At 38.3% G+C, this 15784-nt stretch overlaps 2 protein-coding genes across 2 annotated transcripts in view; both read right to left on the bottom strand.

Moving 5' to 3' along the window:
* The window catches only part of st3gal4 (ST3 beta-galactoside alpha-2,3-sialyltransferase 4), a 41818-nt gene extending 32782 nt beyond the window's left edge, over positions 1–9036 (bottom strand). The window contains exons 1-2 of the mRNA XM_028573928.1: positions 8634–9036; positions 3041–3163 (exon numbers count right to left, since the gene is read on the bottom strand). The gene's annotated coding sequence lies outside the window, so the exon portion shown is untranslated. The remainder of the gene's footprint in view (positions 1–3040; positions 3164–8633) is intronic.
* A 1203-nt stretch (positions 9037–10239) lies between these two features.
* On the bottom strand, positions 10240–15004 carry tirap (toll-interleukin 1 receptor (TIR) domain containing adaptor protein). Its single transcript, XM_028573579.1, has 3 exons — positions 14621–15004; positions 13788–14420; positions 10240–13559 (listed from the first exon to the last, which is right to left on the bottom strand). The coding sequence occupies exons 1-3, from the start codon at positions 14625–14627 to the stop codon at positions 13366–13368; spliced, it is 834 nt and encodes a 277-aa protein (XP_028429380.1). The 5' UTR covers positions 14628–15004; the 3' UTR covers positions 10240–13365.
* Positions 15005–15784: the final 780 nt, after the last annotated feature.

Consider the following 15784-nt stretch of genomic DNA (forward strand, 5'->3'; position numbering starts at 1 on the left):
ACTGATCTAGAACAAGGATTCATAGGAATAAGAAAAAAAGCTGACGGCTGTATACTGCACTGTACTATAAATATAATTTAAGAAGAAAATAGCTTTCTTTAACATGCAAACAAGCTCATATAGCTTTATATTCTGTGCTCTAAATGTGACTTATCTCAATAACAATAAGATGTATTTAATTTGATGCATCCTTTAAATAATACTCTGGTGCACTGGTCACTGCACTAGAGTATTATTTGCTGGATGTTTTGAGGGCATGTGTGTTCATCAGATTTAACAAAACCTGATTGATTGATTCAAGTAGGAGTGAGTCATTATTGCAAGGCATATCAAGTTTTCAGACTGCGACCAAATGGTTGCATTTTGCAACAATTTTTTGAGACGGTTTCCTTCCTGTTTTAGGAAGCAGCGACTGTATTGCGTTTTCCCTGTAAAACCGAGTCTGTGTTCTTCATATTTATGTAGAATTATAATTTGCTCTTCTTATATATAACATGAGGCTCTGGTAGATATTTGCGGTTGGTCGTGGGGCGCAAACACCGCCTCTTTTATGTGAACGCGCACGTCTCTAGATTGTACAAACCTGGCTTGATTGAACTAGTTGATAACCACCTTCGTGACACCGGTTATCCGGGACCGCAGTTGTTAGGGTTAGTGAAGCCGGATAACTGAAAGAAATCCAGGCCATGTTGATCTTGCTTCGTAGTACAGGCCTCAGGTTAGGCGTCCAGCATAAGTTACCATGGCGATTGAACCCGATAACAACTAATCCACCGTCGTGATACAGAAAATCCTGGGTTGAACCTGAAGGTAGCTCGTTAATGCCAAATCCTGCTTCGTAGTACAGGCCTCTGGGAAGAGGTCTAATCAGCCAGAATAACTGAAAACACCTGTGTGGGTGTCCAAGGCAGGGCTCCAGACTAACTTTTTTCTCTAGGAGTACAGTGGCCCCCAACTGAAAATTTTAGGGGCGCAACCAGAAAATTTAGTGGCACACACCGTAAATCAACATGCTAACCGAATATTCACATTTCTACTAATTTCAACTGTATTACTAATTAATACTTTGATAATAGATGCAGAAATTACAATGTGCTGTTTCAAATTCAGTGTCACTTTTGAAGATACAACATAGAAGGCACGATTGCTATCATGACAGTAAACAAAATATTTAAAATAATATACCAGCTCTAGTCTACAATTACAATGAATTCAACTTAAAATTAAACATGCATTGTTTAGGCTACTACCCTTAGGATTGGGTACCTTTCGCATCTGAACCAATATCGGCACCAATATCTGAAATTCTGTTCCAGTACCCAACGGTACTTTTTTCGGTACTTTACCTCTGTAATTACAAAACAATTATTTCAGTTGTAAAATTAATTCCAAACCTATTTATCCTATGTACTTAGAACATTATGTTATTTTATTAGAATATGTTACACTCTAAAGAAATTAAACAAAAATAAAAATCCTGCAACCTATTAAATTGAATAATTATTTATTTCTTATTCACTGTAACTTTTATTCTTGTATTTGTATATTATTATATTTTAGCCTGTATTATTTTCATCATGACCGTTTTGAATTGCTCTTTAATGTTTCATGTAAAGCACTTTTAATTGCCTTGTTGCTGAAAGGTGCTGTAGAAATAAAGTTGCCTTGCCTTCATACCTCCGCCTGTCAGTCAGTCACCAGGGCATATAAACCACTGTGCCTGCTGCTTGTCTCACAGGAAGTGTAACATCAATATCAACATCCTCGCCATTAATATCATATCGCAGAAAACGCTGTCTGCATGAAGTTTTTAAAAACGGTATGTATGTAACAATACTTGCAACCACTTTATCAGCATTGCCGTGACTTCAACTAAACTGCAGAGCTGACGTAGTTTGCATCGTCTGCAGCTCTGCGTGTGTGCGAGTGTGTGTGTTTGTGTCAGAGCTCTGCTATCTGTCAATTTTCAGAGAGGACAGATAAGCTTGCGCTTACGCACTCTCAGGTACCGACATTTCGACATTTAACGTGTAACAAAGGGGGCAAATTAACTGGTCACACATGTGCGACTGGATGTAAAATTCAGTCGCACACTCTCAAATTTTGGTCGCAGTCTGGAGCCCTGCAAGGCCTTTAAAGAAAAAATAAAACAAATAATCAAATCCAAAAATTGAAAATCAAATACCTACCCAACAAACGAATATCCGAATATTCGGATCCAGCCCTACTCGTTAGTGTTGAGCTCGCTCCGATCATGTTATCGACTGCATTTTAAGCGCTATACAAATTCAATTTATTATTATTATTATTATTATTATTATTATTATTATTATTATTATATTAACACCACTGCAGGTATATCACTTTAGGGATGCACCTTACATTTGGGTACTCGCCAATACCGAGTACTGCTACGAGTACTTAACCTCATGGGTTGGAGGGTGTTTTCAGACACACAGATGATTTTGGCTTGCTCTGATATTCTTGTCAATAAGAACAAATGTAAAGGTCCCATGGCATGAAAGTTTCACTTTATGAGATTTTTTAACATGCCTATGGTCCCCCAGTGGCTAGAAATGGCAATAAACCGAGCCCTGGAATCTGGAGTAAATCTGAATCATAAGGAGCAAGGTTACCTCCCCTTTCTCTGCTCTGCCCGCCCAGAGAATTTGGCCCACCCATGAGAGAGAGACATCATGGCTTTCAAACAAGCAAAGTGGCAGTTGGTCAAGGCCACCCTCCACCTTGCCCCCATAAAAAAAATTTAAAAAAACGCTATTTTCCAGATTAGCATTGGGGTTGTTAAAACAGCGCTGTGTATAGACCGCATGCAAACGGAACAAATCGAAATATCGTTTCCTTCATGTTTATGCCTGTTAAGCTGATGAGAGACATTGGGCTGACACTGCTACTTAAAATAGCTTCAGCCCATAAGCTTCAGTAGTGAAGCTTACGGGCAACAGGCTGCTGATGTGCTTCTTCACAAAGCAGCTTTGGAAACATGGTTTCTGTGATGTGGTGACGGCTGGGAATCTCATACCTCTGCTCCAGTACACTGAGAAGACGTCAAAACCCAGTGTTATTAATGACTGACAATGGCTGGCCGTCAACTGCAATCATGTATTGCGTAAGCCTGCCTGCCTGCCAACATCCAGAGAAGGTTCTGAAAAAAGAGAAAGTCAGTTAGGCCTACTAATTAAAAGGAACTGAGATATTCAAAAAACGAAGATACAGAAGCAATCTGAGGGAAATGTGCATCACAGTGAAAGGAATCAGTTTATGGAACAATCTCAACAGTGAAACTAAGAATCTAAAACAAACATTTGAAAAAAAGATTAAAGCAAATATGTTGAGTAAATAAAGTGAAATGTGTTGATTTAGTTTTTGTTCTCTTCTTTTGTGACTGGTAAGAGGGGAGGTGGGATGAGAAGAGTTTTATTATTTAATTATTTGTTTTGTTATTGTAAATTTTATATAAACAAATTTTAAAGAAATTTGTGTTTGGTAGATTATTTCTCTGTGGTAACAATGCTTTTTCGCAATAAATCTTATACCGTTATAAAGCCTGTTTAGTTCCCTTTCAAGTGGTGCCCCATTTGTAAGGAACATGCATTTGTGGGATAAGCAGCAGCGCTGCGTATGTGGGTTGTGCCCATGCGGTGCCTGATTTAGAAATGAGATTCTGCAACCAGTGGCCATCCCATATCTCCACAGTCTGGGACCGAACTCTATCCTCCAAGATGACAACGCTTTGAACATTGAACACTTGTGGGATCAGCTTGGGCGTGCCGTTCTTGCCAGAGTGACCAACACAACCACGCTGGCTGACTTGCGACAAATGCTGGTTAAAGAATGGGATGCCATCCCACAGCAGTGTGTGACCAGTGACCTGTGGCCAGGCTGTTGTGGCTGTGTATGGTTCTTCCACACTCTACTGAGGCTCCTGTTTGTTAAATGAATACATTGTTAAATTGCCAATATGTCTTGTTTCTTCAAACTTCAATCATCCAATCCACCAAACACCAAACGAGTCAATGGCAGAATAAGCTGTTTGGCATTGGCAGAGAAGATTTGGCAAATTTTTGCATGGGCGCAACCCACATACTATGCGCTGCTGCTCATCCCACAAATGCATGTTCCTTACAAATGGGCCACCATCTGAAAGGGAACTAAACAGGCTTTCCAACGGTATAAGATTTATTGCCAAAAAGCATTGTTACCCCAGAGAAATAATCTACCAATCACAAATATCCTTACTTTTTGTGCTAAGTTTATGTTTTGTGAAATAATATATATATATATATATATATATATATATATATATATATATAGAACACGCCAAAAGTTTGGACACACCTCATTCAATGTGTTTCTTTATTTTCATGACTATTTACATTGTAGATTCTCACTGAAGGCAACAAAACTATGAATGAACACATATGGAGTTATGTACTTAACAAAAAAGTGTGAAATAACTGAAAAGGGTATATTTTAGATTCTTTAAAGTAGCCACCCTTTGCTTTTTTATTAACAAGGGACAAAATTCCACTAATTAACCCTAACAAGGCACACCTGTGAAGTGAAAACCATTTCAGGTGACTACCTCATGAAGCTCATTTAGAGAACACCAAGGGTTTGCAGAATTATCAAAAAAAGCAAAGGGTTGCTACTTTGAAGAATCTAAAATATAAGACATGTTTTCAGTTATTTCACACTTTTTTGTTAAGTACATAATTCCATATGTGTTCATTCATAGTTTTGATGCCTTCAGTGAGAATCTACAATGTAAATAGTCATGAAAATAAAAAGGAAACGCACTGAATGAGAAAGTGTGTCGTAACTTTTGGCCTGTACTATATATATATATATATATATATATATATATATATATATATATATATGAGAGCCTATTTTAAAATCTCCAAACAGCTGGCATTGCTCCTCTTCTGCTGCCTAAACCTGCTCAACGGAGAAGTTAATGTAACGTTGCTATAAGGTGGTATTGCGTGTGGTAGTATTGGAGTAATTTTATGATGTCAAGTATGAGTACATGCGCATGGCATCGGACCGATGCTGGATACTGGCATCGGTATCAGTGCATCCCTATATCACTTAATAGCCTGCGTATTTACTGATTTATCTGTAGTTTTTACATCAATGTTGCCGCTCCCTTTAATTGTGTGAGCAAGGTAGAGATGTGACAGCAGAGAGCGGAGACCGTTTAAAAAACAATTACATAAAGGCTGCTTTGCCTGGCCTTAAGCAAATGGCAAGTTACTTTAAGTTTGAGTTTAAATACACAGTTGCTGGTCAAATACTGACCTTGTCAAAACATAGTGCTTGTGTGTTTTGAGTTTCGTGAGCTCCTCTCTCTCTGGCTTGCTCATTACTTAATCTTTCCATCAAAGGAAAGGGCGTTAGATTCTTAGTCCCCTTTACGTGGAAGGACAATCACATGATTCATCATCATATCATTGTTATTTCAGTGTTAACAATAAAAAGACAGAGAGGAGGGAGGGAGAGCCTGAGGCAGAAGCAGTAATACAGTACATTGACAGTAATACTACTTTGTTTACATTTGTGCATTTGTTAAGCACCATTCAATTAAAATGTGACTGTAAACTAAAATAAAACAGCACATTGTAGTTTTTGTATTTATTACCAAAGCATTTATCAGTAATACAGTCGAAATGGGGCAATGTCGGCGGAGTGGCTGGAGCCGGGCTGCCGCTAGCTTAGCTTGTTTCTCTGATAACTTTAGATCCAGATGTCCGATGACTAAAATCCTTCATCTGGTTAAAATATATAGTTAAAAAACAACCAAGATCTAAAAAGTGTATTGTAAAAATGTGACTTAAAACTGGATAAAGTCAATTTATGACAGCTTCTGGCAGAACCATAACACTTGGCGCATATTATGCCATTGACAGGCGACAATGACCAAATCTATCTATCAATCTATCTATCTAAAATGATGTACAACAACTGCAATCTAAGTGTATTACACATTGGAAAGATATTATTTTCTGTCCACCCCTTTGTCACTCCAACACACCACTCTATAATCTGTCAAGTTTGGACTTCCAAGTTGATCTAAAGAAAACTGTCTTTTATTAGTACAAATGGTCTACTCTCAGCACGTTATGTGAGTTTGTATCACAATAAAATATGGATAATATTGATTCACAGTAAAGCCCCCTTAGCCCCATTTGGCCTCCGATCTAATAGCAAAAAGAACATAATTAATACGGTTTGTAGTGTTAGGTACATGCTGACACCTGAACACCAGAAAAGTAACTGAAGTGTCCTGGTAAGTAAGAAACAAAACAAAACAAATAGACACTTAGAAATGAAGAATGTGTATAAAAGACCATCTTATGTAATTCATATATAATTAGGATGGAAAGGTTTGCAACTATCTTAAAATCAACTTTTCATCTTTCTATCTGTCTTTTTTAAATTTTTGCACTGCAACACAAAGATTTTGCAGCTGACCGTCAGCAATTTAGAGAGGTGAAATCCCATGGGGTGATCATATAGTACACTCTTCTAATCTGTTAGTATAGTTTCAGAATACATTTTACGGGACACCATAATTTTGTTAGTAAGCATTATGTAAATTTTAATTGGTCCTAATGTCATTTACTTTTTGGAAACATTAGCTAATTTTGTTTATGAAAGCAAGTTTTCTTAAACTTGATTTACATGTGAACAATATAATTATTTACAAATAAAGTATAAATAAAGAAAATGTCATAACAATTTTTGGTTTCTTGTAGTTACTGTAATTAGTCTAACATTGTTTCAATATATCAAAATCAACTAGGCACATTCAGTGTCAGTCACGACTAAAAATCTGACATAACGAGCACTTTCAATATGGTTTCATTGTCAGGATCAATATAGATTCAATACATTGAAAAAGTATAGTAAAACAATATTTCATTCGTTCAATCATATTTTGCCATCTGGGTGTCTAGCCTATCTTTTTTTTGAAAGATGACATCAAGGTTTACATAATCATCCTCACACTCATTCACAATCAAGAGTTGTGGCAAACAAAACAAAAATGCCTCACACTAACAAGAAGCAAGAATCCAATAGGGGAATGCAATGGTGGCAATGGATCAGAAATCAGTAATCCCAAATTACTGTATAATAAAGTTTTTTGAAAGAACAGCAGTTAAAATTTCTGTACCCAGTTATGGCAGTATGCATACAGTTACATTTCTGTACCCTACGCTGTCACATCAGACCTCATCGTGGCTAAGTTCCTACAGTAATTGTCCTGCCTCCTATGTACAAGTTCGAGACAATATTTGCTTTCCACTCACCCACCCACCACAACTTTGGCAGATTGTCTTTTGTGATGTGAAAGGCACTGTCCTGATCCAGCTGGGAAGATTCATGGCACAATGCCAAACAGGAACAGGGGTGTTATCATATTTGGACTTTGGAAGGGTGAAGTGCAGTATAAAGCCACTAAATTACATTCATCTTATCTTTTAATGTAATTATTCTGCAGGTACTGTAAAGCTCTTAAATTAAATCTATTGTTGTCACTGGTACCCCACCTAAGGACATTGTCATCATTTACAGGTAAATGTAGGTTGAGAGATATAAATGGAAAAATGAAAGCCCTTTTCATAATATCCATTCTTGATTGTCATATTGATCTTGTTGCTGGCTGCTAGACTAAATTACAAAGATTGTTCTTTGCTTGAACTAAAAGGCAGACTGCAATCGACTGATTCAAGGACAGGTGCTTCCCAGTGTGTGTGTGTGTGTGTGTGTGTGTGTGTGTGTGTGTGTGTGTGTGTGTGTCTGCATGTCTGCGTGTGTGTATCCCTTGACCTTGTGTAGTAACAAAATAAATTGCATGTGAACAAATATGACAAAGTCCCATTAAATGCAACATCAGTGGTTAAGTTACAAAAGAAAAGACAGTATTTCTGTGATAAATAGAAGTCTATTGTAAAAGTAACAGACATATCTGAAACATACTACAGTAAATGTATACTCTTCAGTCAAATGTTGTGTTAAACTACATTCAGGAGTATGTACTGTAGTGGAAAAACACATCTGGGTTTTGCAGCAATAAGCAACACACAAGACTGATGCATCACAAACTATGTATATGTATTGATGACTCTGTTACTATGTTATTCATGCAGTAATGCCAATGCAGCTCCTTAGTCTTTATCTATTAACATTGGCCAAACGTATTTCCCAGTGTACCCTTGCCTGATTATTAGAGTGAGAAGAGAGAAATTATAGGGTACCCGGAAGGCTTGTGGTTTAGTTCCACTTCAAGTCAGATTCAATGCCACTGATCACAGGACATAATAACTCTCGGTGGTTGAATAAATTCAAGAATACATGTCATTATCCTTTACAGACATGATGCAGCCAAGTCTTTTCCAGCCCAACCCATCCATCCAACCGATCAAAAGGAAAACATAACTAAATACACTGATCCAAATGTACAAATAAATATAATACATTCCCTATATTGTGATCCAATGAGGCCAATTATAGCAGATCAGTGGTGCCCCATGTCTCCCTACAGGCATGTAGGCTAGAAAACTCCAACACAGGCTGCTTTAGGTTAGCTCGAAAAGGTTGTTACTTACCAGCAGCGCTGCCCGACAGATGAGCTCTGTTCCGTGGAACAAGCCTGTTGTACTGTACAGTGATGTTGCAACCAAGTTCACGTTGCTCTTGGTGACACACACTGCGTGGGAAAACGCGAAATATGCGTCTGCCTGTAGCGCACACACCCGGATGGAAGCACTGGTGCGATGTGAGCATCAAAGTTCATCCCTCGGAAAAATGTGGCGGAAACAAGAAGCTGGCGGAAAAAAGAAACGTACACGCTAAGCACAGGGGCGTTTACAGTTGGTCTGAAGTCTGTACCAACCATAGACTGTATTCATATTAACAGTCTATGGTAGGAACGTATAGCGGTTCACTGGAACGCTTTTCTAATTCTCTCCGTTACAGCGCGTTCCCTTTTCACTCAACGCAAGGACGCATGCGCATGTGGGTACGCGCACTGGAGAGAACAGATCCAAAATGCCATGCCTGTAAAAATGTACAAGCCGAAACTTGGCGGTGTGGCGTTGAATTTTGAAGTTCACAGGTTGTCGAATCGTTCCATGTGATGTCCAGTTTATTGTGATTATATGCCCCATGCCTCCTCAATCCGCCTCAAACTGGACTTGTATCCCAGAGGAACAACATCTGGAAATACTTTGCTGTTGGCTGTGAGATTCTTCTTTTAAACCTCTGAATTTAAAATATAACAGTGAAACACAGGGACGAGCAGTGGTGGAGGAAGTACTCAGCTCTGTCAGTAAATGTCCATAATAGCAAGTCTACTCATTATTCAGAATGGCTCCTTTCAGAATAATAGCGTTGTTGGAGTATTATTATTATTAGTATTGAATGATTAATGTGTCAACATCATTTAAATATTGCAGCTTATAAACTACTTTATATAACCTACAGTTGTGGCTTAATTAATAAAAACTAAAACAAATGTTTAATCATAATGTATTGACTTTAAGTGAGGCCTGTTTTTGGGAACCTCTAAATATCAACTAGGAATTGAGTTTGATGCATCATTTAACCAAGTTTGTATAGGGTACGTCTTTGTCTGCAATAGGAAGGGAGAAGTTCAATGTAGCACAATGATTCCTGAGCATCCGCAGGCCCTTTATCATGCCAAAGAACCTACATTTGGAACTGGTTGGTTGAATTGTGGCTGTTCTTGTTTTGTTTAGAATGCACCTTCAGCATTAGGAAGGAATTATAAATGCAGGTTTTCGTGCAGAGCCTTTTGCTACACACATTAGAGACTGCTTTGTAATGTGAGAAATATGCGTCACTTTTTTAGTATTGCTAATAATTAATCCAGGCAAATCCAGACACATCAAAATACCATGGCTGCATAAATGTAGGCTGCCTGTGGGGCTGAAACTGAAGTGCACAGGTTAATGAACTTTTTCATGTCAGGGATCTTCTGCTAATTATGAGGAGTTGCCCTATCTTTTATTAGATTGTGAATAAACACTTGTATCTGCTGGCAACAAAAGTTCAAAACCGAGATAACACCTTGAGCAAATATTTGCTGGCTCCAGACCGAAGTATGTGAATCACTTACTTACAAGCCTACTAATATAATTGTTGCATTTCATTATCAAGTTATGGTTTCCATAATTCATGTCTGACTCAGTATACAATTGCTGCTGTTTATTCTGTCGGCACCAAATGCAGACATAGTAGAAAACAACTTCTCTCCCAGACATGCAAGAGGGACAGATGACATGGTTTTGTGTGTTTAGTGTACAATTTTCATTTCACATAATTTGCCAAAAAAAAACATAGTATGGTTTGGTCTCCTGCTCTCCTTTAATTAACCCAGCTGGTCCTTCGCTGTAGCATGGCAAGCTGAATTTACTCATTGCAGATAGAAATGTCCAGGTCTGTTCCACAGCGCCCAGTGGTGACTAACAGCTGATTGCTTTTCCATACTGTTGGTGTTCCAAAGCACACCAGCTTGCCGTCCTGTGGCCTCATTTGTTGCTTCATAGTGAAAGTGCTGGGATGCTGACTCAAAGCATGCCTTTTCAGGGGCTTTTGTCAGCTATGTTTAGATATTGCTTTAGTCTTAGTCCTAAAATCAAAAGTCCATGTAGGTATTAGTCACATCAACTTTAATCATCAACTTGATCCTAGTTTTCGTCAGTTTTTAGCAGACTTAATCAAATTTTAGACCTTAGTCTCAGCCATAAAAAAAAAATTTAGTCAAAGAAAACATGCAACATGTTATTCTAGTTGTAGACCAAGAATGAGCATTCAAACTTCAGCAGACTGCTTGTGGATACAATTTCATCCAAATAGATTTTAGGCTACCATTAACATGGATTTGGAAACAAATATTTACATCTTTGCATGCAACACAAGCGAAAAGAGCTGACTACTACCCAGAAGACAAAGTGGTAGGCTGTATAATGCTGTGCATTCTAATATCAAGCAGACATTGCAAATAAACTAGGCCTATATTTAGTTGGCATCGAGCCATTAAAAATCATCAGAACCTGAATATCAAATATGTGCTGTATTTATATTATGCTTTAGTTAGCGTGGACAGCATGTTTAGCACTCCAAATTAAACAAACTTATCTTAAACAGGCTAGTAAATTTAGTTTGCCCGGATACTGGTTAGGTTTGGGTTAAAATGCAGTGTCCGTAATGGGCGCTACAAGGGTTAGGGGTTAAGTTAAGTTTGGCTAAACCTCCATATGCAAGCAATGTCACATTGTTGTTAATGTTACACCAGTGTTTTTTGGAGATGGCTTAAGGAATAGCTTGACATTTTGGGAAACATGTCGTTTTCTTGCCGAGAGTTCCGTAGGTATGATAAATATGAAGCTACAGCCAGCAGCCAGTTAGTTTAGCTTAGCATACAGACTGGAAACAGAGGGAAGCCTACTGTCTCTTTCCAACGGTAACAAAATCAACCTACCAGCTAGCTTGTTATTGTACCAGGACCCCTGAAGCTCACGAGTTAACACGTTATATGGTATTTCTTAAATCCGTACAAAAACTAAAGTCTAAAAAATGACAATTCACCATTTTGAGCCAAACATTGAGGTGACTCTTAATTTTTGTAGCATTCTTCCCAGCTATTTTTTTTTTTTTTTTTTTGCCATGAGGCAAAAAAACTATACTTACTTTTTCTTTCCGTAGCATTGTATTTGAAAGGAGTCCAAATGTCAACCCATTCGTGCTGTTGCCATCATGTACGTTTTCAGTCTCCCTCTCTTGTTAGTCAAACTATATAGCTGTAGAGTACACACTCTTGCTAGGTCAAGGCTTTAGCACACCATTGGTGGTGCATTGCTGGTGTGTAAAAGTTGCCAGCCAAGATGAAGAGAAATGTGCAGTGACAAAAAGGAGATTTGGTTTTAGTTTCCTGTTTTGTCGTGTCATCTGGAAGAGGATTTGTTATGGCAACAGAAAAAGCCTCATAGAACATCTGTGTCTTTCAGAGATTAGTCTAAATATGTTATAATGTTGGCTTGCCACAAAGGAGGCGATTATCTAAGGTCTTTTATTGTGGCGCTAAATGTCTGTTGGTGTTTAGGGATAGGGAAATGGGAGGATAATACAGATTAATAAAAAGCAGAAAAAGAGAACATATAGACAGATGGTGTCTCATGTAAAGACATAAGAATAAAAAAACAGCCCTTGCCTACATCAAAAAAATATCAGGATCACAAATGTCATGCTCCAGTTGACTTAGTGAACACCTGACATTCCACATTATAGTTGATACGCATTAAAATGCCAACAATCTGAAATGAAGCACTGCCCATATATTTGATTATCAATGGAAGGTGCTGCCAAGGGCATTTAGGGCTAATCATACCTAACAGAGAACTGAATTTTTTTGTTTGGGTAAAGGAAGGAAAGGGTGGTTCTATTCTTCAACATGTTCAGACTTCTCTGAAAGAGATAAAAACACTCAGAAATATATTGGGACTGAAATACTAATACCAGCAGAGCAGAGCCATACTTGTGAGCTCTCGTTGTGTTTAAGAGATAAGTAAAACATGAAGCTGTGAATTTTCTCAAACGGAATCACACTTCCTCTGTTATTACTTAAAGTCCCAGTTCAGCAAAAAGGTCATGCCACTGTCAGTTTGTCACGGGTGGGCCCCTTGTACTCTCGCTCTCTATTTCACCCACACACATGTACCAGACACTGACTGTTATCATTGTCGTCAATGGTAAAATCTTGAACATTATAAGATCACACATCTGTGACTGGCATCTCCTCACAAGCACTCTTGATTGGATAGAAGAGGAAAATACACCACCTAGTGGTAAACGCTATATGTATCACACTATTATTGTCATTTCATCCACAGTATAATCCACATTAAAGTACTCTCTCAGTTTTTACTCTGTTCAAAGGAGGATCACATGCATTTATGGCGTTTTAGTGTCTTCTATATTGTAAACATTAACTATGGGCTGCAATTAAACTGAATTATGTGTAACAAGCTCAGACTATAACCACACATTTTTAATATATGTGCTCATTGTTTACCTAGGACATAACACACTGTAGGCTAGTTCTCTAGATCGGACACAGGATATATAGGTTAGGTTTCCTATTCATCACACATGCTTAGACCCAGTTTGGGTTATACACATTAAAAGAGGAAAAGCCCTAGCATCATTTTGCTTTAAATACCAACATGATGCAATAAAAGGGTCACTTAAGTTGAGAGAGTTGGTTCAATAGAAGCAGTTTTTAATTCAGAGCCACTTGCCCTTTATTGCTGGCTTTGATCACTGTTGATGATTACAGGAAACGACACTGAAGCTTTCATCTCTCTTCTCTATCTCTTCCAACGATACTGAAGTCTCAGCGGGGAAATACTCTGACATCAGCTTGTCTTTTTTTGGGCTGCCTTCTCCACCTAGTCCATGGCTGTCCATGCTGCAATCAAATGTCTTCTCATTTTTAACCAGGTCTTTCAGGTCTGGAGAAGACAACAAGAGGAGAATATTAAGAAAATCCTGCCCTCCAAAAACTGTAAGGTAATTTGCAGATGGTTCTTCTTTTTTGCAGCTTACATGAACCACAATAATAACTTGACATATTTAGGAGAGAAAAAGACAATTTGCTGAAAACAGACTTGGGACTGAGAACAGACTCAAATTATGCTTATAAATCTGGCCCAAAGAACATAATCTTTTCCATTACTCACACTTGAGAACAGTCTTGTTGACGAGAGCATAACCTCGGTCAGGGTTTCTGCTCAGGTCAATGTAGAAGTAGAACCTCAGTTCCTGAGGATACTCAGAGTGGGACAGGTTCTGAACCAGGGGAATAATACGATTGGACATAGGTCCCTCTGCCAGAGCCTGGTGCATCATATACTTGCACCAATCATCCTGCAGGAAGTGAGGAGTGATAAGCAGAGCCCTTAAGTGGCTGTTTTGCACAGCCTGGCATAACTCTGTGGACATTGCACCTCCTGGACAGGTGTCCCTCTGCCACAGAAAGCACCTTAGACTACAAGGCGAAGCCTCCAGGAAAGAGACCAGGCGTACAGCCTCTTCAATGTCACTGTCCACGGAGCTGTGACACACAAGCACGTCATACTTTCGGTTCCATCTGAGCAGCGAGCTCAGAGCAGACTGTGGCTGTTGTGATTTTGAACGGGATGTCCCCAGTGATGATGATGATGATGAAGATGACGAAGAAGAGCATGATGATGTAGATGAAGGTGAAGTTGTTACGCTGCCGACAGAAGACAGTAACTTGTTTGTCACTTTTGCTTCTTGTTCACATTGCGCTGATACAGATGCTCTTGATTTCAAGAATTTCTGGATCCAGCCTGAAACGAGAAAGACAAACAATTTTTGACTTGATTACACATGTTGATAATGACGAATCCTTCCTAGTCCACTTATAAGTCATAAAGGCTATGTAAGCATGAACATTAATACATATAGCACAGTTACAGATAAAATACAACAATGGTGTTCAAACGGAAAAAGACAAAGTTTACATCAGAAATGAAAAGACTTAACTCACCATGCATGTCTTCATTATGTTTGTTCAACGCCTCGCCAAAGTCCTTCCAGAAAAAGTGTTCAATGATCTCATCTGTCAAAAAGGATCTTCTCCGCCCCACACACACACATTACCTATGGTCGCTGAACAAATAACGGCAGCAACAGAATGTAACAAAGACAAAGTGGCAACTTTAATGGTTGTTACTGACATCCCCAGAAAAAAAAACGGAAGTTGGTAACTGCTGAAAGACATGCCTCAACATATCCAGTCAAGTTTCAAATGCAAAGTGTCATAAATGTTACACTTCACCGAGCAGATAGTTAACCCTTTGTTAGAACCATGCATATGGACAAAAAAGTTGATTTTTAACAATAACAACATTTCATAGGCTACTTCCCCAGAGTATTTCATAAGACTACTTTCTGATCTGAATGGTTGTTTTTTTTTTATTAGGAAGAAATAAGAGGAAGGACAACATAAACCGTTGTTCTCCACACTTACAAACCCAACCAACCACTGATATGCTAATGTGAAATCACCAAGCCCATAAATAAGACTGTCACAACTTATTGTGTGTTTTACACACAATGTAGGCTACATATTTCATGCAATGTATATGTGTGTTGTATATGACTTTTGTTTCTTTTCTCTTTTTTTAAGATTATTTTTTGGGCATTTTTTAGGCCTTTATTTAACAGGACAGCTGAAGACATGAAAGGGGAGAGAGAGGAATGACACGCAGCAAAGGTCATAATTGAACCCTGGCCTGCTGCATCGAGGAGCAACCCTCCACACACGGGCTCCCGCTCCACCAACTGAGCTATCTGGGCGCCCGACTTATGTTTCTTTACCAGATTATTAATTTCTGTTGTGCAGATGTCTTTTTATATTTACTGTTGTTCCTTCATTTTCTCTTATATTGACGTATTTTATTATGTTGTAATATGTCCCTTACATTTTCTTCTTACCGTTTTTCTTTAATGGTGCCTTAATAAGCTTTTTAAATGTTTGTACAATGTGACAATAAATATCTTGAATCTTGAAACGTTCATCATACACACAGCTGAAAGTTTCCTGCCTTTATAAATAATATGTAAATTAAGATAAGATAAGCTTAATTTATAATTTATCTCATGCAGGGAAAATTAAGGGGAAAGTATGAAGGCAAGCTGGTAAAAGCTA

This window comes from Perca flavescens, chromosome 3 (genome assembly GCF_004354835.1).
Source record: "Perca flavescens isolate YP-PL-M2 chromosome 3, PFLA_1.0, whole genome shotgun sequence".
Lineage (NCBI taxonomy): Eukaryota > Metazoa > Chordata > Actinopteri > Perciformes > Percidae > Perca > Perca flavescens.